This window comes from Balaenoptera musculus, chromosome 9, assembly GCF_009873245.2.
Source record: "Balaenoptera musculus isolate JJ_BM4_2016_0621 chromosome 9, mBalMus1.pri.v3, whole genome shotgun sequence".
Classification (NCBI taxonomy): Eukaryota; Metazoa; Chordata; class Mammalia; order Artiodactyla; family Balaenopteridae; genus Balaenoptera; species Balaenoptera musculus.
In genome coordinates this window covers 91,766,580-91,791,160 of record NC_045793.1, presented here as the reverse complement: position 1 = coordinate 91,791,160, position 24,581 = coordinate 91,766,580, and the positions used below count along the sequence as shown (strand labels likewise).

Here is a 24,581-nt window from a genome sequence, read left to right as displayed (position 1 = left end):
GGGCTTTCTCTAGTTGCGGCAAGCGGGAGCCACTCTTCATTGCGGTGCGCGGGCCTCTCACTGTCGCGGCCTCTCTTGTTGCGGAGCACAGGCTCCAGATGCGCAGGCTCAGTAATTGTGGCTCACGGGCCTAGTTGCTCTGCGGCATGTGGGATCTTCCCAGACCAGGGCTCGAACCCGTGTCCCCTGCATTGGCAGGCAGATTCTCAACCACTGCGCCACCAGGGAAGCCCCACCCACTTCTTTTTTTAAATATTTATTTATTATTTATTTATTTATGCAGGCATGCATGCATGCCACACTGGGTTTTAGTTGTGGCACCCAGGATCTTCGTTGCAGCATGCAGGCTACTTAGTCACAGCGTGTGGGCTTTAGTTGCGGCATGCGGACTCTTAGTTGTGGCACGCGAACTCTTAGTTGCGGCATGCATGTGGGTTCTAGTTCTCCAACCGGGGATCGAACCTGGGCCCCCTGCATTGGGAGCGTGGAGTCTTACCCACTGGACCACCAGGAAAGTCCCTCACCCACTTCTTGATACTTATGTCACCACCATCATCTCTTGTGAAAATGATTAAAACAGCCTTCTGACTGGCCTTCCAATCTCTGCTTCCCTCATCTGTTCTCAACACACAGCCAGAATAATCCTTTTAAAAGAACCAGATCATTCCACTCCTTTGCTCAGAACCCCACAATGGTTTTCCATGTCGGAGTAAGGTCAAAATCTTTACAATGGCCTAGGAAGCCTGTGATCTCCCCATTCCCGCTGTCATTACCTCTCTGACCTCCTCTTACTACTCACTCATTCCATTCCAATCTCCTTGCTATTTCTCAAATACGCCAGGTGCAACCCCCTCTTTAAGGCCTTCACAGACTGTGTCCTCTGCTTGGAAAGTTCTTCCCCACATAATATACGTGGCTAACTGTCACCTACTTCAAATCTTTGCTCAAATGTCATCTTTTCAATGAATTCTACCCAGACTGCTCTATTTAAAACTGCAAACCTACCAACACCCCATTATCCTTACTTTCCCTTTATTCTCTAGGATTTTATCACACTTCTAACATGTTACATAACTTAACGAAATTTATGGTCATGTCTCTAAAGACTTGTGCATCCAAAGTGATTAGAATGGTGCCTAGCCAGATATCATATTGCTTATATGCAGAATCTAAAAAAAATTAATACAAATGAACTTATTTACATAACAGAAACAGACTCACAGAGAACGAACTTTTGGTTACCAGGGAGGAAGGGTGGGGGGAAGGACAGATTGGGAGTTTGGGACTGACACGTACACACTGCTGTATTTAAAATAGATAACCAACAAGGACCTACTGTATAGCACAGGGAACTCCGCTCAACATTCTGTAATAACCTAAATGGGAAAAGAATTTGAAAATGAATAGATATATGTATAACTGAATCACTTTGCTGTACATCCGAAACTAACACAACATTGTTAATCAACGATACTCCAATATAAAATAAAAAAAATTTTTAAATGGCATGTAGCATATAAATGTTTATATTTCACATGGTAGGTGCTCAGTACCTATTTGAGTATAGGCCATGAAATACTACATTTACCATGGATTAGGGTGCTTAACCAGAGGATGGAGCCTATTACTTAGTTGTCAGCTCTGCAACTAAAACAAGTCACACACCAAAGTTATAACATGAGTTATCTCTGGAAGGGAAATGTTAATTGTGGTAGTGGTCAAGGGGATCTTTATTTGTAATATGACATATTTCTCCCAAAAGACTTACTGCTTGTATAATTGAAATGAGTGCAAATTTTAAAACAAAAAAATTAAAGATTTTGAAAGTAACACATAGTAAAGGGAGCAAGATTTTTCAATCTGAAGGAAGACAAAGGGAGAACAATTTTAAACGTAGATTAATAGGAAATGGGCTTAAATACAACATGAAAGTTGGTGCTAACAACTACTTGGAATAGCAATGAGACATTCTCAGGACATAGATTAACATTTCAAAATGGTAGATTTTTAAAAAGACATGGTTCCACCCAAGTGTTAGAGCTAAACCCATGACCCACCATTGTTCATTTAAATCCTGTGATTCTGTAATGCCTAAAAATTCAAATTCTAAGGGAGATGAGAAAATTAAAGTTTGATACTAAAATGTTGCTTTAAAAATTCTGCCTTAATACTTTTTCCCTCAAAGATGGAAAACTGAAGGGGCATGAATCAAAACAAAAAATGTTTGAAAATTCAAATGTTTTTATTAGTATCATTACCAAGTATTTTAACTGGCTTACCTCTCTTTCCCCTTTAAACCTAGTATATCCAATATTGCTTTATTAGATTGTGCATATATTGTAGTAAGTAAAGTCTGCTTGGTCTAGGCCACAATTGAACAGATTACACTTACAAACACCAGTGAAGAAAAATAAATCCACGTCAGTCAGAATATAGTATGATTATGTCAAACCTCAGCTAACATCAATGTACGAATCTGATGGCTGATCTAATAGTCAGAAAAGTTTATTTTTGTTTCAGGTACTTGTGAGATTTTTCCACGTACTTGTAATGCTTTTTCAAGAATGTTACGATATGTCTATACAGTTTTTCCAAAAAGATGTATGAAAGATACTCTTCCAGTATGTTAGTGAGAACAAAGCGTAAAGCAGCTCTGTATATTTCATACAGTAAAGTCACCTATTTTGAGTTTAAAAATATGGTCAAATTATCCTTTGCATTTATATTTCAGTGGTAGTATTTATACAATAAATTGAGCAAGTGGTTTTTACAGGGCAAGATGGATATTAAGTAGTTTCTTAGTCTTTGCAACTGATATTTCCCCAAAATACTACAGAATACTCTGAACAATCATACCACTTTAGAAATATTAACGTTCAACTTGCTGGTTTTAATCTCCAAAATCGTGAATCTATTTTACTGTAAAAGCTGTATCAACATGAAAAACTCTGCATTCTCCCAAATGTGTCATCATTAGGTAAAAATTCATCTAGGCAAAATAGTATTTATGCTTTCATTTTATTGTTTTTAAGAATTAAACTGCCACCTCAGTAGTCTTAAGAGCAATATAATGAAATATACATACATTTAATTTAGACTTATGTCCATCATAGCTTCAAAGGCTTCCCTGAAATAAGGCTGGGATTCACATCTTTTTCCTTAAGGAAAGAAACACTAACAGTAATTTTGTTATCCTTCTACCCACCCACCCTCATTCAAACAATAACTGGATGAATTCAAGTCTAACACCATTTTAAAAAATTGTCTGCTACAACACATTTCATGTGATCTGCCTTCCTGCATAACACATATTTCTTAAACCTAACCAAAAAGAAATCATTTTTTAAAAGCCTACAAGAATTCTCTTAACATGTGGAATTTTATCATGATATTAATTTTTTTGTCCAATACATAGGCTAAGTGGTTTCATGCCACATTCAATTCTAGTGAATTTCATTAAAACAGGTGAGCTCTTCATAAATAGTTGAGAAGCTTTAAAGTGAATTCGGCTATTTCCTATTACATGAAACCAAAAAATGGTCCTGGATTTTCAACAAGAGTATTTTAACAGCTCCTAAATAGGGCCATGAAAAGGAATCAAGTTTGCACAGTCCAAGTACCTACAGTAATATGATAGACGCACTCACCACCATTTCATACTATTTCACTCCCATGCTTCTAATAACAATTTCTCACTAGAAATATTGCATTAACAACTGGACTCTCAAATTGCTAGGTGTGAAAAATCACGTACTTTCACTTAAAAAAAAAGTGTATTAGTTATTTTCAGCTGGTCAAGGTTGAAAGGGCCATTTATATTATTTCTAACTTCAGCTCTAAGTTCATAGATGACTTTGCATCTGATTATCCAAGATGAGAAGTTGTTTTGCCTGTTCCTGACAGAATTAAATGGTAAATTAGCAATCAGTTCACCCTTTGTCAAAAAGAAATGTTCTAAATTTATACACTACAAACTATTTAATAAATGGCATCTGCATACTACACATCTCATGTTTATATGTTATGCACCATTTTAGGGGGGAGGAAGTACTTCACAGGGGTTTATTCAAAGGATATATAGTAATATCCTAAGAGTGTTGATTTATACGTATGAGTTCTGTATAAACTGTAAGTGGTCATCTCAGCTGGACTGTAAGAAGCCCCTATAATGCAAAAGCTGACTCCGAAGACACCTTATAAAGCACTGAAGTTCACAATTTAGATTACTTTTCTTTTCTCCAATACAAAATCATCTGGTAGTCTTCACTGTTGACTCCAAGCTAAAACTTTCCAAGTTTTAGATGCTTAACCAACAAAAGAAACAGGAAATCATTAATAGTTTTTAAATGTCAAGTCAGAGAAAAAACCTTATCACACAGTAATAAAACCTGAGCAACACAAGTATGTGATTACAAGAATGTCCTTCATTAATACAGTATTCAAATTCCTCCATGGCATTCAAATTATAGTTTAAAACCCAATAAACAAGAACCCACTTAAGCACGGGATCAAATTCTACCATGAAATGAGGAATTACATAAAGCCTATTCAGCCCTAAATATTTAGTTTAAGACAATGAGTAGAGAGGAATACACTTCATCTAAAGCACACCATTTAAACAGTTCTATAAAATAACGTTACTTAAGATTAATCAGTGTGGTGCATCATGTGATTCCAATCATTCAGTAAAAAGCATTAACGGGTACCAGCATCCCCAACAGCTTGGAGCCTACAGAGTTGATTACTTTGGCCGTAACTTTCCAAGTAACGAACACTGCCTTTCAATATTACAAACATAAATATTTCTTAGTACTGGAATTCCAATGTATTTTGGTGTTCCTGAGGCTGCCTACAAATGAAAAGGCATCCAAGTGAAGTGCATTATACACCTAATATACCTCAAAATTTCAGTGCCTAACATGTGAAATCATTTCCTACCATTTAACAGTCTGCCTTACAGTAAATTCTAGTAGATTTTTACTTTTAGGATTTTATTATAACTTTGGGAAATTAGTGGTAAAACATATGGTTTAAAAAACAGTATGTGGCTGCACTTAAATTCACATAAAAATAGCATTTTTACAACCATATTGAAATTTAATCCTTTTACACAGGTTAACAAAATGTATCACAAGAAAAACTAAACATTGGGTTTAACAAAAGCAATACTTTTGAAAGTGGAACGACGAAAAAATTTTTTCAAATTTTTTACAAATGATCACCTCTGGGTCAATTTACCACACTAGGGGAAGAAAGTTGTTAAAATATAGTTGTGCTCAACTGAGCCACTTATCTGCACTACAGTATAGTACTTGAAATCACTCCTAAGGTCAAGATTTAAAACCATTTTAAGAGACAAGACCCTAAGTGTTTTACAGCCACCTCAGTAAGAGGCGCTTTCCCTTCCCCAACAGTCAAAGCTTAATTAAAAGATTGACTATACATAAGTTTGTTTCCTCATCATATCTTCAGTTCAAAATACTATTATCATTGGTAATACGGTCTATATCTTGTCTGATCTGGATGATGTGGTCCAGGAAGTGGGGTTTGAGAAGGCGGACCCTGCATTCGTGGAGGAGGAGGCGGCCCTCTCGGTGCAGGCCATATACCAGGACTCATTCCCCCTGGCTGTGTAAATGGAGGGCTCAGAGTTCCTTGATCTTCAGTGAACTGGGGTAAAGAGTTAGGATTATAATGGTGAGGAGGGGGTGCAGTTACAGGTGGACCACCATGTTGAGGGGGGGGAGGTCCTGGAGGAGGATGATTCATATAAGGTGGCATCTGGGCAATAATATGTCCAGGGGGAGGGGTAATTGGTGGTGGAGCAGAGGTCATTGGTGGAGGTGGAGCTTGGCTATACACCAGGTGAGGAGTACCTGCGGCCTGGGGAGGATGTGGCATTGGATGGCTTATTGGTGGTGGAGGAGGTGGGGGTGGTGCGTAATGTTGCTGTGGAGGCATAATATGATGAGGGTGCGAGACCACTGGTTGACCCTGATATTCAGGATGATGGTGAGCAGGTGCTGGGGCAGGAGGTGGTGGTTCTCTAGCACCTGAATTTGAGTCATCCTGAATAGGGACAGTTATTAAATTGCTGTGTTTTCTTGTTGAAATACGAAAGGTTTCCTGACTGACCGAGCGAGGTGGAGGTGGAGCCATGGACAATTCTGCTGGAGGAGCACGAATATCCTCATGTGGCTGATTATAGTGCTCGTGGGGCACATGTTGCAAAGGAGGTGGTGGCATCATGATGTGCTGCTTTGGCGGAATATGGCTCATATGGTGCTTGTCTGGCGGCATTATAAAACGATCGGGGATTTCAGCTGGTGGTGGGGCAATAGGAGGATGAACATTTTCAAGTGAAGCACGGGTAACAGGTTTTCCAGCTCTCATATGGCGGTGGTTGATATGAGCCTGTAAGTCTCTCTGGGACAAGTATGTTCTCTTGCACCCTTGAACAATGCTACACATGAAGAGAGAACCTCGTGTACACTGCTCAATTCGCTGCACAGGATCACTACAGCTAAATTAGAAGGGGAAAAAAGTTTGATTTACTAAAAACAGACTGTAAAAATAACGCACTTAATTTCAAAGATATGACTAGTTTTAAATTTTGTTATGGAAAATACTACAAAAGTTCACAATTACAAGTTATAGTTACTGCAAGTGAACCTTTAATCTTTTCCACTTTGTGGTCTGTTCGCTATTAAGCATCAGCATTTCTTTCAACATCAGAACGCTTAAGAAAAAAATTCAAAGTGTTTATCAAACAGAGTATGTTTTAAGAAAAGACCTTTTCTTCCCAAGACCTAGAATTTATCTGATTTTCTCAAACAATTCTATGCTTTGCATCCATTTGCAAAGAAAAATCCAGGAAGGGCAAACCAAAGCATCTGTCACAATCATGGAATTCAAACTTGTACCGTATTTATTGAGTATTATTTTCTGCGCAAATAATACTAAGTGGAAGACACCAAGTGGAAGAACTGTAAGAACTACAAAAATAAATAGGATCATCCTAATCATCAAGGTTCTTAACATTAAACAACATAAACAAATTAAATTCAAACCCTGAACACCAAGAGTCCCTTCAAGAAGGGGTCTTTCTGAACTGTCAGACAAATTTACTACTATAAAGTATTACACACTCCTGCTTCTCTAAATTATAACCACTAAATTTAACTCAATATTTTCTTAATGAGTCAGGGTCAAATTGTAACTACTCTTCATTCACTATTTTTAATCCACTCTTGCCTTTAGAGTCTTCTTGAAATAGCAGAAACAGGACTGAGCTAGGAATTGGAACTGGGATCTACTACTGGCTCTGAGATCTCAGTGAAGTCATTTAAACTTTGTTTCTTTATCTGTAAAATGGGGTTCAAACATCTAACCTAACTCACAATGTTTTTATATCCACTTCACCCTACTTAAAGGAGTATCTATAACATCAACGAAACAGTGAAAATGACAGGACTTAATGACTAGTTAAGCACCATACATGTATAAGCTGTTATCATTAAATACGTGTGTCAGGTCATATGACACTATATTACATGGCTCTATATTCTTGATTTTGAGTGGTGTCTGTTTTTCCTTCCTCACTGAAGGCTGGTACTCCTTCTTGATACTAGGAGGCGTCCCTTTAGTGGCCATTTGGCACACTTCTTACTTTTTGCTTCTAACTTGCTGTAAGCTCTGAAATATCACCACAGTAACGGGATGTGAGGCACTTCTTTTGGGTGATGCTTAAGCATTAGTATATAGTATTTACATCAATTTGGATTGCCATTTCTTCACTTTCTAACCTGGGTCTGTTAATCCAGATAGGCTTATGCTCTGATATACCTAAGGGCCAACCAGTGAGATGCTTACTGGAGTTACACTGAATACCCTGAAAACTAAATTCCCTTTTAAATATTAACATTAGAACACTTACATAAAAGAGAAAACCTTTTGATGTCCTCTACATGGTGTTTTACAACATCCAAAATCCCTTATCCCAATGAGGCAATCAAATTTACTATATAGTGGATGTACACCGTGTTGGAAAATCAGGCATTACAGAAAATAAGGCAAACAGTGAATATGCATTTTTAATTTTGTAACTCTTCTGAATTATAATTCTAGGAAGGAAATACTCTTTAAACTCACACTATAAATTTTATAATCTGTGACTTTAAAGGGCTAATAAAAATATGCCAAGAGAATTAGTTGGCACTGGTTTGTCAATGAATCATCCATTCTCTCTCAGTGATGCCAATCTTCCTACACCATAGAAGAAAATTATCCCTTACAATTGTCCATAGCTTTGCTATCAACTAATACTACAACCTTTGGGATAGGTTCTGACATAGGTTATAAGGAATCTAGGAAGCCTATAGTTGTTCCAAAGAAGTTTCTCTCAAAGCTTTCCTCAAACCTTCTATCAGGTGTTCTAAATTGATATAAAAATTCATAGTTTATTCTGGATCCTGCAAGACCATCCCCAAATAGATCACTATCAACCAACACCTCTAGATTGTCATAACTTGTCTATCTTAGAACATGATGGTGTTTTAAGATATACTCAAGACATAATAATCAGATTTGAAGGTAATAAATAAGAGCTTATACTTACATAGTACTTGCTATATGCTACTATATATGTATTAACTCATTTACTTCTAATAATAACCCAGGGAGGTAAGTACTATTATTAGCTCCATTTTACAGATGAAGAAATCACCTATGTCACACAGCTAATAAATACGAAAATAGAGATTTGAATCCAGGAATTCTAATTCGAGAGTCTTTGCTCTCAATCACTACGTGATACTACCTCTCTAGCGTCCCATTAAAACAAGAAAATAACTATTTTTGGTTTATAACGCCAACTTTGTGATGGCAAATATACTCGTTATTTTGGCCAATTTGAATTGATTGATAATAGCTAATTAGCCCTATCTTAAGGAGAAGGCTAAGGCCAACTCTAGGCTCACAGAGAAACATGAGCCATGTCTACACATTTGATATCCTGCCACCGGTCTACAGCACACCCTGACCTTTAACCTAGATTATAAATCATTATATCACAAACTTTATTATTTAAAAATTTAATGATGATCTTACCCTGGACACATCTTATCTCCCTTTTTTTCGTGTAAAATAGCACAGTCATAGCAAAAAACATGCTTGCATGGAATCTGTGAACAGAGACATGTTACAGTTAAGCATACTAGAACAAATTAAAATACTTCCATAAAAAAAAAAAACAAACAGTAAGCACAGTGACCTAGACATAAAAGGCACTTGAGAACTGTTTTGTCAAAATGAACATTTATTAAGTACCAATTACATAAAAGCAACAGTTAACTCTTTTTCAGTCACAAAGTTCTTTGTGAGAATGTGATGAAAACTTTGGCCCTTTCCTCAAAAAACATATACATGCATATTTGCTTACACGTTCATGGTCCCTACAGGTTAAAAGCTCCTGAAGAATACTGCATAATGTTTAATCTAATCCTGTATCTCCTGAAAGTATTCCAAGGCAGGAAAAGAACAAATATCTTCTAATGTAATATAAGTAGCCTTCTTCCCTGGTAGTCTTAAGTTAATGAACTTACAAATATTTAAAAATAAATCAGAAGGACACAGTAAAATGATGTTACACCACTTTAAAACTCAGAGGCCATTACCATTATTTAGCTGTGTTACGTAGCAAAGCAACAGTGCATAATCCACACCCTCCACCATCACAGATATATCACTGAATTCAAATTTTTTTCCAACAAAAATGTTAAACTTTTTATATGCCAAAATTACTATTAAATTACAGTTAGGGCTGGTTTTTTTTTTAACGTTTAGAATTCAATTCTCAGAAATCATAAATAATCTTTATTAATTCAGTTTTATATTAAAAATTATAGCCTTCAGAAATGAATAACTGATTTTATTCTGTTAACAAGGGGAAAAAAAACCATTTTTCCCTAATAAACTAGAATTAATGTAAACAGGTATCAAACAGTCCAAGGAAATTATTTAGTTTTCAGCATTAGTTTCCGTAATTAATATTTACAAGCAATTAAAGAATTTGTCAAGATAATTCTATTAAATGCATATTATTCCCAAATTTCCCCTAGCTATTTTATACTTATTTAAAATGTTATAAACTTAATCACTAAACAGCAGTAAATCTATCTACTTAAATTTCAGAATCCTACCTCTACACAAATATTTAATTTACAAAATCAGAATTTAATTTATACTTACCATTCGCCCATAGATTTTAATAGGCAATCCACATTTGTCACAGAAATGAACTGGTGTATCATCCTTTTCACCTAAGATGTTTATCTGTTGAAATGATATAATTAAATTTTCCTTAAGCATTTCTAAAACTTATGTCCATAATTTACACAATGAATTGGTTAGTATTTTATAAAAGTTATTAAAACAATTAGAAATAAAAGGTTTCTTGGTATAATCCCCACATATGCCACATTAGTTGGGCCACCATCAGTCTTGGGGGTTTATTCCCTTAAACAGTGTTAATGGTTATTGATTTTACTTGACTTTACTAAAAATTACTTCAGATTATCTTTCAAAACAGTGAAATAGGGCATTAATAAACAAATGATTTGTGAGTACTGAAAGATATAACTATAATAAAAGTTCATACCATTCTTTATGTAGTCTGAATTGTTCTAATAAAGTATTTAAAATATTTTATTGTTCTAATAAAATTTTTTATTTTTAGTTATACCTGAAAGTCCCAAAAAAGGTGTCCAGGAAATCTTCGTTGATTTCCAAACAGTTCGCCCCCTTTACAGTCATACCGTTCTTCTTCATTATAATCAAATCCTTCTGAGAGAAGAAAGTGTTACCTATTAACTTTTCACATCTCAATTTCATTTTGGAAGTACATGTACATGGTCAAACAGACCTATTCACTGACACCTTTCAAAGCTCTTCTAAGAACAAGATAATCAAGTCTAGTTTAAAGCACCATCTAGAAATGATCTTGGTAATCATGTAGTCTAACTCTCATGACTGAGAATATTGCAGTACTGGAGATCATAATAACTCAACCCAGAGAAGATCAGTGGCAGAGCTAGGAAAAGATCTCAGATCTCTTCACTCCCATTCAAGTGCTCTTATTAATTCACCAAACTATTTCTAGTATAAAACTACTAATTATCATCATCATGATTATTACACAAATAAAAGATACTTATCACCACTTATTCTGATCTATCTATAAAAGTGGTATTATGCTGTAAGAAACTGATATTATTGCTAAAGGATTAATGAAAACATAAAGAATTCTGCAGACTTCCTTCTTACGACTTAGTAAATTAGGTATCCTCTTCTTCAGCTTTAAACTGAGCCTGATTTTAGAAACATCCAACATATTCATACTTCATCCTTTCCATTGAAACCTCTCCCTGGTTAATCACGCAAACAGTAGAATTTATATCGTATCTACTTACAAGTATCCTCCCCTACACTGCATATATCAATATCAATAAACTTAAAACAATATGAAGATCAAATGGGCTCAATTTCAATTTCTCTGGCCTAATTAAAAAGTTGATGGTAATCCTCTCATCTCATACAAAAGGAAAGAAAACCAGCAAACAGTCTTATGGGGATTCTAGATAGAATCCAATTACCTAAAGTAAAGCTGAGAAGACAAATCTATCCCTCCAAGCTGCCAGGCTTCTCACGACTCTTTTGGCCCTAGAACTGGTAAACAGAGTAGCCAAAGCACAGAAGTTTTAACTTTACCCACATGGCTACATTACAGCATCTGCATACAGACACACGGACACAAACAGAGATAGACACACACGCATAGATGCAAGAATTTTTTGAACCTGATACAGACATACATACCAGTGTACTGCTATCTAATCATCTCCAACACAAATGTAGAGTTCTTATAAGTTACATCTGAGTGACCCTAGGTTCTTATATGGTCCATTTATACCTTATAAAAGCTGCTGTCATCTAAAACTCAAAATAAGGAAAGTTAACTTTTCTACTTATTAAAACTCAAAAAATTATTGAGCAGAACAACAGCCAAGAAAGTTAGGAGCACATTATCATTTTTCAGAGTAGTTCAACTTGTACTCCCATCATGAAGCTATATATATATTTGTATAGATAACATACCAGCTGCTGCTGCTCTATCAATAACCTAGTGTACCCCCGCTTTGGCCTTTTTGGTTTTTAAATACTTTTTTAAAACTACACAGTAATGTATAAATAAATTCTTGTGTAACAGTAAAACAATGCAAAAAAGCTAAAATCCCCTTTCTATCCTTTTCTTCTCAGTTATCTCTTCATTCTCTTCCACTTCAAGCCCATACCCCCTTTTTGTTTTAATACCCAAATACATATCTATAAAAGTTCCAAAGCAGGGGTCAGCAAACTTTTTCTGCTTAAAGGCCAGTTAAGTAAATATTTTAGGCTCTGTAGGCCAGTCCTGAAATTACTCAACTATGCCAATATAGTGTGAAAAGCAGCCATGGGCATGGATGTGTCCCAATAAAAAACAGGACTGGATTTGGCCAATAGGCCATAGTTTGCAGACCCTGTACTAAAGGGTAAGATGGGAAAACTGTTTTATACTCATGAAATGGGGAAGGCCTTTCTAACGATGACAAAAAACCCAGAAGTCACACTAGAAAAGACTGGATATCTGACTACATAGAATCGTCAAGCTTTTCTACAATAAAAATTTTACATATAAAACTCAAAAGACAAATGGAGAATATATACAATATATGACAATTGTATTAATTTACAAAGAAAGAACTCATAAAAATCAAGAGAAAGACAATCAAACAGAAAAAAAAATGGGAAAAGGAAATGAACAACAGGTAGATCCTAGGCAAAAGAAATGACCAGTACTATGAAAAGATATACAACCCCACTCATAATTAAAGAAATGTGTATCAGAACAAAAATTTGTAAAGGTTAATAGTACCAATATTGGTGTGGGAGTATAAAGTGATGTACTGTTTTTACAGGGCCATTTGGCGACATCTGTCAAATTTTAAAATGTACAAATTCTAAAATCCACCAAGTTCTAAGATGCCCAAATTCATGCAAAGTTTAAATTTTATAAAATATACATACTAAGGTACATATACAAGGATATTTACTACAAAATTGTTTTTAACAGCAAAAAATTATTAAAATTGTTAAATAAATTATGGTATATCCGTAAGTGAAATACCTAAACCTACTTTCTTAAATGAGATACAACTGTATGTACTGAGAAGGCAAAATCTCACATGCATCTTGCATGAAAAAAGAGCAGTTATAAAGTAACTATGAAAAAGCCATACCAGGGATTATTTGGGAAGAGAATAATTATGGGGGGAGAGGGACAATTTTACTTTTAATATTATGTTTTCTGCAATATTGTTTAGATTTTTTTTAAACAATAGGCAGTGTTACTTTCAACAAGAAAATAAACCAAAAATATTTATAAAGGGAGAGAAAAGTAAAATATGCCAAAATGAGAAGTCAAAGACTGAAGAAGGAAGAGAGTATAAAAGATAAAAAAAGAGGTGACTCAAGGTAAATAAAATCACATGGCTTATTTGGTGGAATCAGATATAAAAGAAAGACTTTTGGACCTATTAGTTTAAACAAATTACCTTCATCACCAGCTGGAGCCTTTGCAGGCATCCTGTTTATAGTCCTTGGAGTTCGAGGTGAAGCTTTGGCTTTGTTCCCTTGTTTGGAGATGAGCTTTATAGGAATTCGTCTTCGAACATCAAGACCACCCAATGATCCAGAACTATTAGTGCCTTGTAACTCATTGTCTATGTTAGAAAAAAAGTTGTAATTTCTTTTAGTTTTTTTTTGAAGATTATTCTGCCACAGGTATTAAAGCAACATACCCCACATTATCAAGGGTTGAATATCTGGTTTCTGATTTTAAATACTATGCTATATAAGTTCAAGTACTAATTTTCTCTATTTTGGACAAACCCTTAAAGCAATGCTTTTTGAGATATGGAACCTTTAAAGAGTTGACAAAAGTTACAGAACCTCTTCCTAAAAAATGGACAAAAAAATTTTCCATTTTTCCAGAGGGATTTACAGAAACGTAAAACCCTTCATGAGCCTAAGATAAGAACCTCTGTCTTGGAACTGTAAGAGATTTTTTTAAAAAAGAAAAAGAAAAGTAAAGGAAGAAGAACAAAAAGAAAGAAAACCATCACTATCTCCATCAAGTATGCAAAGTAGGCACTCAGTAAATTTAGTAATCTGCATCGATATCAGGACAATCAATAATACTGGAAACACAAAACTAACACTGACAATGGTAAAATTAAATAAGTGTAAAATTGTTTTTCTAAAAAGCATTCAGGAATATAGTAAAAATTATTGCACCATTTAGTAGTAAAAACACGCACTAATGTACTTGTGCTATAACATTTCTAGATGTACACATGTGACTGTGTTACTCTTGGTCACCACTGTAATGGAAAATTATAGTTTAGGAGGATGCAAGTTTTCTGTACTTGGCCTAAATAACTGAAACTTTCTACGTCCCTGTCTGTTATTAGCTTATGAATTAAATTCACTCATATCCCATGAGTAATAGGAGCATTATTTCATAGAACTGACTCTATTTGAAGATTAAAAGCCACCTTTTCTTCAAGTCCATGACAAGATATTACAATCCAGAAAATATTTACCTTTACCTACTAAAGACAGAAAGGGAAATGCCCTAAAATAGGAAATGCAAATAATTTTTTTAAATAGTAATGTTTTAAACATGACAATTAGTGAACAAGGCTGTGTAATTGCCACTGCATTAGACAGTACAATCCAGAGTGATAGCCAAACTGTCCACATTAAATTCAGTAAAGCCAAATTTGGAAGTAGTATCCTAATTAGTACTAATGATCTCCAAGGGTACTAGAATTACAGACACATGTTGAACTCACATCGATTTGCACTCTTTCTGAAGGACAGAACAAAATTCAAAATCGGTCCTTAATTACTAATTTAACTATCTTTCAGTCTACTTTCTATTATTACTTTCATAATAGCTAACCCTCAAAAATAAAATTCATGGAAAAGGGATTTTAACTTTAACATGGATAACTTTAACATGGATAGTTAAAGTCAAGTTAGGATAAATCCAACTTGATCAACTCTCAACACTTCACAAAATGTATTAACAATTTGAATAACGTATTTCATCTGCTCTCACTCTAGTTGCTTATTTATGTAAAAATACCTACAAGCAATGTAATAGCAAAAAGACAGATAAGACAGAATTTTTTTTTGTTTTTTTTTTTGCTCAATAGGTATTCCTAATTTTCCAATGAACTAAAAAAAGCAAGTTGTTGTAGACAGTTCAGTGCTGTCCTTCAGACAGTAAAAGGACTCTTAACGGTTTCAACTTGATGAATGATCAAAATACCAACACTTTATTACTACAAGTCCTTTTCACACCACCCTGGACACCTGTGGTCACTACTGTGGCTTGTTTAGCCTATTACGGCTTTCCAGAGCCTGCTGCCCTCTAACACCTTGCAGCCTGCCTCAGACTGCAAGTTCATAAGCAAAGTACAGCGGTTAATAGTGACATCACTCTGGGTTTGTCTTAGGGTTTTGGGGGTTTTATTAAGAATCAGAACATACAGCATAAGTTCCTTTTGAATAAGACAACTACAAACATAAAGCCCTAACAACAAAAGTCTTTGGATATTACACAAAGTGAGAATTAAGGATAGAACTGGCCATATAAAGTGAAATCCACTTTAAAAAGGCATAACACTTTTATATTATATTATACAGGTTTTTAAAAGATTTGTGTAGAATTTTATCTTGAATTAAAGGAATCAAGAAATATTTTTACAAAATTTAGGTTATAGTTACAACTAAGTGCTAATTCTTAGAATAGCCAAAGAATGAATCAAGTGATAACTAGGAGTTTCCTGGGGTAATTTTTCCAGCAAAATTCTATTGTAAAAACACCACACGATAGCCTTTATTTTATGACTGACTTTTTTAACAAGATTACAAAACCAGTCATTTTTGCATAACATTAGAGGGTTTCATCATTTCCCCAAGGGCTTCTATTAATCCTTTGATATTAGAAACATCCTTTTGAGATGCCTATCCTGTCATAATGTCTTCAATTCACTGGCTAACTGGCATTTCCTCACTTGCCAATGATTTTATTTGTGATTCAAATAATTACCGAATTCACATTTACGAATTTCATGAAAATCGGAATCTTTTGTAATCACAATCAATGTACAGCATTTTATACCATTTCCTGATATGAAACACTAAGAACACTGCCGTATAATGAAATTAACTAAAAGAATAAAAAAGAAGCTGGTGTTAAGCAGGAATATCTGAGCAGGAACTAATTTTTTAAGTGGTCAGTTCATTAGTGAATATTTTCATGTTCAGATGACTTTTACTTACTTAGGCAAACTTTTAACTTAGAGAACTAGGATAATAAATATGGAGATACACACACACCCACATTACAATTTCCTAACATAACATTCTCTAAACTGTGGAAGCTGCTTGACTCCCAAAATTCCAGTAAGAGGCTCAAATGAAAAACATTTGCTAACGTGGCATGTTTGCTACCCTAACACCAAAATCCCAGGGTTTCGATTCTATAAAATTTCCAAACACTAGAGTTCCTTAGAGCTTGGTTCTAGGCCCTCTTCTCTTCTGCCTTAAGTGATTTGTGGTACTAAGTCCCAAACAAACTTCCCTCTGATCTCCACTTGACATCTCCCCGTGTATGTCTCAACACACATCTCTTACTTAAGCCCAAAATCTTGTTCCCAAATTCCAATTTCTCACCTCTGCTCCTCAAAAAAAAGTGTTTTTCCCCCAAGTCTTCCAGTAATGGACACCACTCAAACTAGAACCCTAGGCACCTTTCCTTTCTCTCACATACTTCCAAACCAATCCACCAGTGCCTGTTTGAGTTCTATCACCTGAAAATTCACTGAATCTGCCCATTCCCTTTTTCACTAAACCAGCCACCTTCACTAAGCCAAGCCTCCCTTCTGATCTATTGCGATCACCTCCTAAATTTTCTATTTTCTATTATTCTTGCCTTCTCTTACACCATTCTCCATAAAATAACCTATTATGTTTTTAAAAAGAGATTACGTTCCTCCTCTACTTCTGTTCAATGGCTTCATATTGCACTTAACATAACATTCAAATCTTTACCATGGACTTCAAAGTCTTGCACGACCCGACTCCTGCCTTCCTTTCCAATCCCATCTTCCGGTTCTTTCCCTCTAGTTAACTAGGTGCAGCTGACTGGTCTTCTCTAAATTTTCCTCCCTCAGAGTCTTTGTACTTGCTCTAAATGCTTTCCTCGTGATTTATTCCACGCTGGATTCTTCTCATCCATCAGATCTCAGCTTACAAATGTTACTTTTCCAGAAAGACCTTCCCTGACCACCCTCTCTGAAGCTTCCTCCTAATAGTCTTTACCAGAGCACCCGTTTACCCTCTTCAAAGCACTCATCATAATCTGTAAACATTTAAGTATTTTTAAAAACTTGTTTATTGTCTTTCCCAATAGAACGTAACCTCCAAGTAGAGAGGGACTCAGTCCGTCTTGTTTACCATTCCATCTCCAAGCCTAGAAGAGTATGTATATATATCTATGTGTGTGTATACATACACACATAACGTATTTATATATAGGAGTATACACATATATATGAAATTAAGTAGACAGTTGATGACTGAGGAATCCTAAACAATACTTAATACTGGAAAAAGCCTTTTCCCCCCTACTTGTAATATGGCTGATATAACTGAACGGAGCAGTATCTAACTCCAAATGCACTCATTCAATATCCAAAAACCACAAGGAAGCAAAAGCCAAAAAACACATAACAAAGAGTGAAACCATTCTTACTTGGAGAAAGGAATGAGACTATCTTGATTTTAAGCTCAAGATTGATGGTTAAGCACCACAGCCGAAGCGCGGGGCATGCTTTGGGCTTAAGCAGAAAAGCTGCTCTCGGTATGATTCCGAAAACCGTATCTGACTCCCTTCTCCCACCTCTAGTCCATGAAAGACCGGAGAGACAAAAACGACAGGCGGTGACCACCGCAGCACCCGCCCAAAGCTGACTGAGACAGCAGGAAGTCTCCAACCCACTCTCGCGCATCGACTCCGAGCGTAATGAGGCTTCCCCGACTCCGAGATTGGAATCTACCCGCCAGTCCTCATAACGTAGGACAGAGCACCCAAAATGAAGAAAAAAGGAGCCGGCGCTCTCTCCTCCCCCGAAGCCCGCGCCGCCCGCCGTCCTGACTCAGAGACCGGCAGAAGCAGAGAAGGAACGGCTGTTGCCGGCACCGAGGCTGTAGGTACCACACCGGAGGGTAGGCCAGGAAGCAGCAGGCCCTGGTCGGACACGCGGAGGGGTCTATGAGATTTCTTTCTCGCCGCCACACCCCAATGCTGTAGGGCGAGCGTAAACCCTCTATGCTCGCTGGGCGACCAGTCCCAGGCCGGCCAGGGGGCATGGAACCAGGACCCCCACTGCCTCCGCCTCCTTACCAGTGTGATCCATGATTCGGCTCGCAGGGCACAGTGGGAGCGGAAGTCAACCGCGCCGGAGTCGCAGGGAGCGCGTGCGCAATACCTTCCGGAGCCTGGGAGGCGGAAGTGCGACCAGGTTGCCCGGGTTGGGGCCTCCAAAGGGTTCCTTGTCTCGCGTCCGCTAGCCGACTCCGGTGAGGGAGTCAGGCATAATTCGAGCAGAGAGAAAAAGAACGAATACGCGGAGAGCTTCAATGTGGAGGCTGCTAAGGCTTCCTCTTATGTGCTTCCAAAGGAAGTAGCCTTTAACTGTGGAGAGGAGACCGACGGGAACGGGGGAGGGGGAAAGCCGGTAGTATCCGTAGGACTAAGCTCGCAGCAGGTAAGGCGGCTGCCGGCCCCGCGGAGCATTGCCTTCTGGGACTTGTAGTGCGCTGGGACCCTGGAGCCTGCCGGGCACACTGCGCAGGCTCGGCCGTTGGGCTGGCCCCACCTCGGCGGGCGGAGTAACGGTTTGGAATCCCCCAGAGTCCGCGAGCTACGGTCCCCGCCTCCCCGGTCCAGGAAAAGTGTAAACACGCGCGCTCTAGAAGGCGTCCTCCAGCGGGAGGTTGCCCGGGGAATGGTTGAGCTGTATGAGACTCCCAGCTAGAGAGAAAGGCTCTGTGCATATTTTTGCTTTGTCGTGACAAGCTGCATAGACCCAGGCAGAGCTGACGGGTATCTACCCTCGTTCCCATCTCTAAAGTTGCTAACAGTTGAAGCCCATTTCTAACGCTTGATTAGCGCTCATTTTCTAGGGCAAGCTCTAGAAAAGCTCTTTTGGCGCTAGAAGCCCTCCCCCACCAAACACGTGCGCGCACACACACACACACACACACACACACACACAACACCCCTCCTAAGGACTGGACGCGGGGCCAGGTGGAGGATGGATGCAGCGTAGCCGCGTCTTGTTAGGAGACAGCGGGGACTCCAGTGCAGAGCGGAGCTGAGCATGGGGAGAGCACGTTAGGGCTGGCCGCGAGGGAGCGGTGAAAAGAGGAAAGGCCTACAATGAGGAAGAGACAGTTACCGCCACGGGCAGTACCTAGTTCCAGTTCTTGGTCCCAGGGGTTGGTGGTTGCTGCCGCTTGCATCGTCCTCAGCCGAAACAAAAGGCAAATGCCAAAGAGTGATTCCTGAGGACCTTCAGGGCGGTCTCTACCTCGCGAGCCTGGCGCATCTGTGTCCACTCCCTTCTCCAGCCCTTCACACTTGATGCTCCCGAATGAGTAGGAAGAAGCACAATTAGTGGAAAACACAAGCTGGGGAGTCAAGGGATTTGGGTTCTATTCTTGTCGTCCCTCGGTGACGACATCATTACCTTGTGTTATGCACGCTTTCAGTGCCAGAGTTCCTGGATCAATCAGAGATTATTGTATTGACCTCTTAGAGAAGTGGTTTCATGGTGCTGAATTTCGAATAAAGTATGTGTAGCGATGTGCTCTATCTGTATAGTTAAACAGTAAGAGCTTTGAATAATAATATGATGAATAATCCTATAAGTGTTCTGTGTTATCTGCTGAATGTTTTACTGGGATCTTTTTAAAGACTTTCCCACTATATCTGCAGCTTTATAAACAGGTTTTTAGGTGCATTCACAACTAAGGAGAATTGTGAATCAACATTACTCCTGCTTTTGTTAAAATGTAAGTTTCTCTATTACTAAGTGGTTTTCAAGATGCTTTCAATTGCTGGGCATTTTTTGTTTTCTTTTGCAGGTTGGGGGAAGCTTAACCTTTCTCCCATTCCTCCCTATTTCTCTAAACACAGTGCTGATATGATCAGGCATTTTTCACCAATTTGGGGTATAAAAGAAGGTAGTTTTCACCTAAGAAGTGCTCTTTTTATTTTTTCCTATCCTCATATTTACCCTATCAGCCATACTTCAGATGATGCAAATCCAGGTTCAGAATAATAATATTAGTGTCTGCTGATGTTAATATTTAAAGAATTAGAATTAAAAAAGAGCCTGCAAACTGTGTTTTACATAATATAATATGTAAGTCAGAAGTTGTGTCAGCATTTTGTGGTGCATCAAGTTATGAAAATTTACTGAAAGGAAACTCACTTACTTTAGATTTCTTGTTGATAAAATATTAGATAAACATTTGTTGAATTATTTGATTTGACCTCTGCTGCTTTTATGCATTGCTTTAAGCACCTGTGCTCCATATTCACTTTCCCCTTAACTGTAGTTGCCTCACTGTACCAGTGCAGTAGCAGAATGACATATTAATTTCTTCACCTAAATTGATAAGTGAAACTGTACATAGACTTATATTTTATTACTGCCCTCTGGTATCCATTGTTGGTAACCTGTGTACTGTAATCAGTCACAATTTCTTTATTGAAAGTCAACATTTATACTTATTTTATAGCTTGGTACTGTCCTAAGGTTTATAAAAATGAAACGTCATCATAGTGGACTATCGGAAGCACCAAGGTGCATATCATATTTTCATCTTACTGATAGACATCTGCTAGCCTATGAATTATAAGCTAATGCTCTTCAAGGTGTTTGATGACCTAGCATTTACATAGCACTGTTTACCTATAAAAAACAGAGGATGGGTATCAGAGAGCTTGTATGAGACTCCTAAATACCAGACCAGGGCAATAACCTTCATCTCCTTAATGCTTTTTTTTTTTTTTTTTTGGCTGCACCGTGCAGCATGTGGGATCTTAGTTCCCCGACCAGGGATCAAACCCGAGCCCCTGCAGTGGAAGCACCGAGTCTTAACCACTGGACTGCCAGGGAAGTCCCTCCTTAATACTCCTTTAGTTGTTATCACCCTGTAGTGCCTGAGACTGCAGAAGGCAAGAACTGTATAAATAATGGTCCCTACATCCTGGACCATACAGGCTAGCATTTATAGAAATAATTAAAACACGGAATTACAGTCTAAGTGTTTCACGAGAATGCAGTGCTACCTACATTCAGAGCAAATTATGAGCAGTAGAGCGGAGGGCAGTTAGGTAGGCTTTACGGAGGGATTTAAAGTGACCCTTGATGAACAGGATAGCATTTGAAGATGAGAGCGATGAAAGAGGCACATCAAACAAGAAGGAGCAAGGGCACGGGTGTGAGAACTGTCATAGCTCTGAGCAGGACAGTGGTCAGCTTCACTTCGTACTGTTGATCCATGTTTGGGAGCACTGAAAAATAAAACAAGGTATGATTGTAGAGAACCTTGGAAAGTAAGCGTTCAGAGTAACAGTGAAGAAAGAGCATATAAACAAAACCTAGCATGATGTATTTATATAAAGAACACAATCCAGCAAGATAGATTCAAAAACAATGAGCAGATCTTAAATTTGGGTAGGAGGGAATCAATACTGTTACACTTAAGAATTGACCAAGAAGCCAGAGACCCCCTGTGATGGCCAAAATGCCAGCAATTGTGAGTGAACTGTCAATAAGAGAACTGATCAGGACGGTGTCCACTATACATGAACAAGTTTGATAAGTAGAAATGGATGAGAAACATAGTAGACTATAGTGGTTAGATATATGGACTTCGGCATTAAAAACTGTGGGTTCCAAGCCCAGCACAGTTGTGAGACTTCAGGCAGATTACCTAATCTTGTGGCTGACTTCCTTCATTTGTAAAATGGGGGTAATAATAGTACCTACCTTTAGGGTCGTTGTGAGAATTAAATGTTATTTTCTAGCTAAAGCACTTAGTACCTACTGGCACAAAGTAAGCCCTCATTAAATGGTAGTTATTATTACCAGGGTAGTTACTATATTCATTGCTTCTTAAGTTAATAGTAAAGATTAAATGAGATAACAGCATAGCAGCTGGCCCATTATTAAATGAGTGTTAAATGTTAGCTACAATTTCATTATTACCTATAAATATGGGTTGGAGATTTGACGATAGGGTCAATGAGGCAATTTTGGACCTCTTAGCATACTGATGCACACACAAAACAAGCCTGATGTTTAGCCAAGACTCTTGACTTCTGGTCATTGGAGTCAGTTGTGTGATCGGCCTTCAAGCTTGAGTAGCACTCCAGCCTCACACAATCCCAGCTTCCTCCTCTCCCTACCAGCTCTTGAAACAGCACCAGCATATTACCACAGCTAAACCTTATCAAGTATAGCAGCCAGCTTTCCAAACACTGTCAAAAACCGGGCAAGAGACAGATTCAGGGAATAAGAAGGAAGACTATAAGGACTGAAATTTGCTGATTAAAGGCATTTTCCCACTCTGTCCTTTGAGGCCTGGCGACATATTTACCCATTTGGATAGGAACCTTTGATCTAGAGAGGCCCTGCAGCCTGCCTTCTCTTCTGAGAAGGACTGTTTAGCCGTGGGTATCCTTCAGCTGGATAAGCCTGCTCCTCCCTGCAGCTCCTCTGCTAAGAGATCATTGTTTTGTGCTTTTCTCTCCACATTTCTGAAAGAATGCTTGGCAGTTTTAAACTGCTGTGAGCAAGCAGTCTGTCATACTGTTTCCTAGACTTGACCGTATCCCCAGCTGCCACTCCATGCCAGCTGGAAGGGGCTTTCAGGCCTCCCTGGTGTACTAGGTTTGTAAATAGGCCTTGTTACTGCTAAAGAAATGTCTGTCACTATCAGAAATATATTTTACATCATAGCCCAGTACATAAACACAAACACATAACTATGTGTCATGAAACTGTACTCACCCTTACTGTATGCAATGCTTTCTGCTATTTCTATTCGATTCTGTCCCTTTAAAACAAAAAAAATGGTAGGGCTTCCCTGGTGGCACAGTGGTTAAGAATCCGCCTGCCAATGCAGGGGACACGGGTTCGAGCCCTGGTCCGGGAAGATCCCACATGCCGCGGAGCAACTAAGCCCGTGCACCACAACTACTGAGCCTGCGCTCTAGAGCCCGCGAGCCACAACTACTGAACCCACGCGCCTAGAGCCCATGCTCTGCAACAAGAGAAGCCACCACAATGAGAAGCCTGCGCACAGCAACGAAGAGTAGCCCCCCGCTTGCCGCAACTAGAGAAAGCCCGTGTGCAGCAACGAAGACCCAATGCAGCCAAAAGTAAATAAATAAAATAAATAAATTTATTTTTTTAAAAAAATGGTAGTTTTGACTCACTGAAATGTTGAAGTGCACTGATGGCATGGAATTTAAGTTTGAAAACTACTTTCTATCTCCCATGCTGTTTTGAAGAGCTTATACTATTCTAGAAATGTCCAAGAGGAAGGGTAAATCTTTGCACCTGGAAGCATTAATCCTTGTGTGTCTGTGTAGAGGGGTGATGAGGAAGTAGATATCCAAGATCACAGAATGCCAGGAAAGGGACTTACCTGGTGGTCCAGTGGTTAAGACTCCGAGCTTCCAATGCAGGGGGCACAGATTCAACCCCTGGTCGAGGAACTAAGATCCCGCATGCTGCACGGTGCGGCCAAAAAAAAGAAAAAAGAATGCCAGGAAATTCAAGAACAAGGGCTACGTGGTGTTTCTTTCCAGTATTTGGTAATAGCTACCCCCTCAGAACTGGATCTCCAAATGAACGAGAAGTTTCTTGAAAGTAGATTTAAAACCCACCTGTCCCTCAGTTGAGAAAAATACTAGGCATGGATTTTCAGTTCTTACTCCCACCTGGAAACCTACCTACCCATCAAGGCACCTGCTCATATGCCGCTTTCCCCATCAAGCCTTCTCTGACTCAAGCTCGCAGGAGGTAATATATGTAGCAGAGAAAGAGCATGAGCTTTGGAATCAGGCAGAACTGGGTTCAAATCTCAACTCTCCCTGTGTTATACTGGATGATTACTCAAGCTCAGTTTCTATATCAGTAAAATGGGAATAATAATAACATTCCTTGCAGAGTTGGTCTGAAGATCAGGAGATAACGTCTGTGAAGGCTCTTTATCCCTTGCCAAATAACAGGCCTTCAATAAATGTGCATTTCCTTCATTCCTCTTGGTAATTACTGCCCCTTTAGAACTATGTTTAAGACATCACTCTCTACTTCATATTGTAGCAA

At 38.2% G+C, this 24,581-nt stretch overlaps 1 protein-coding gene across 4 annotated transcripts; it reads right to left on the bottom strand.

The window, feature by feature from the left end:
• Positions 1 to 2,269: 2,269 nt before the first annotated feature.
• CBLL1 (Cbl proto-oncogene like 1) lies at positions 2,270 to 19,741 on the bottom strand. 4 transcript variants are annotated; one of them, XM_036863877.1, is made up of 6 exons: positions 19,647 to 19,741; positions 13,650 to 13,817; positions 10,742 to 10,839; positions 10,249 to 10,332; positions 9,109 to 9,182; positions 2,270 to 6,523 (listed from the first exon to the last, which is right to left on the bottom strand). In XM_036863877.1, exons 1-6 carry the CDS (start codon positions 19,693 to 19,695, stop codon positions 5,488 to 5,490), a joined length of 1,509 nt encoding a protein of 502 aa, XP_036719772.1. In that variant the 5' UTR covers positions 19,696 to 19,741; the 3' UTR covers positions 2,270 to 5,487. The 4 variants fall into 4 exon arrangements, with proteins under 4 accessions (XP_036719772.1, XP_036719771.1, XP_036719774.1 ...); XM_036863876.1 differs by having other exon boundaries at positions 10,742 to 10,842; positions 19,647 to 19,739; XM_036863879.1 differs by lacking the exon at positions 19,647 to 19,741 and adding an exon at positions 18,575 to 18,830.
• Positions 19,742 to 24,581: the final 4,840 nt, after the last annotated feature.

Coding starts and splice junctions, on each gene's coding strand:
- CBLL1 (XM_036863876.1), bottom strand. CDS start 19,695: ATGCAAGCGGCAGCAACCACCAACCCCTGGGACCAAGAACTGGAACTA. Junction 13,818..19,646: donor GGACCAAGAACTGGAACTAG/GTACTGCCCGTG, acceptor TTTCTAACATAG/ACAATGAGTTACAAGGCACT. Junction 10,843..13,649: donor GGCTCCAGCTGGTGATGAAG/GTAATTTGTTTA, acceptor TTCTTCTCTCAG/AAGGATTTGATTATAATGAA.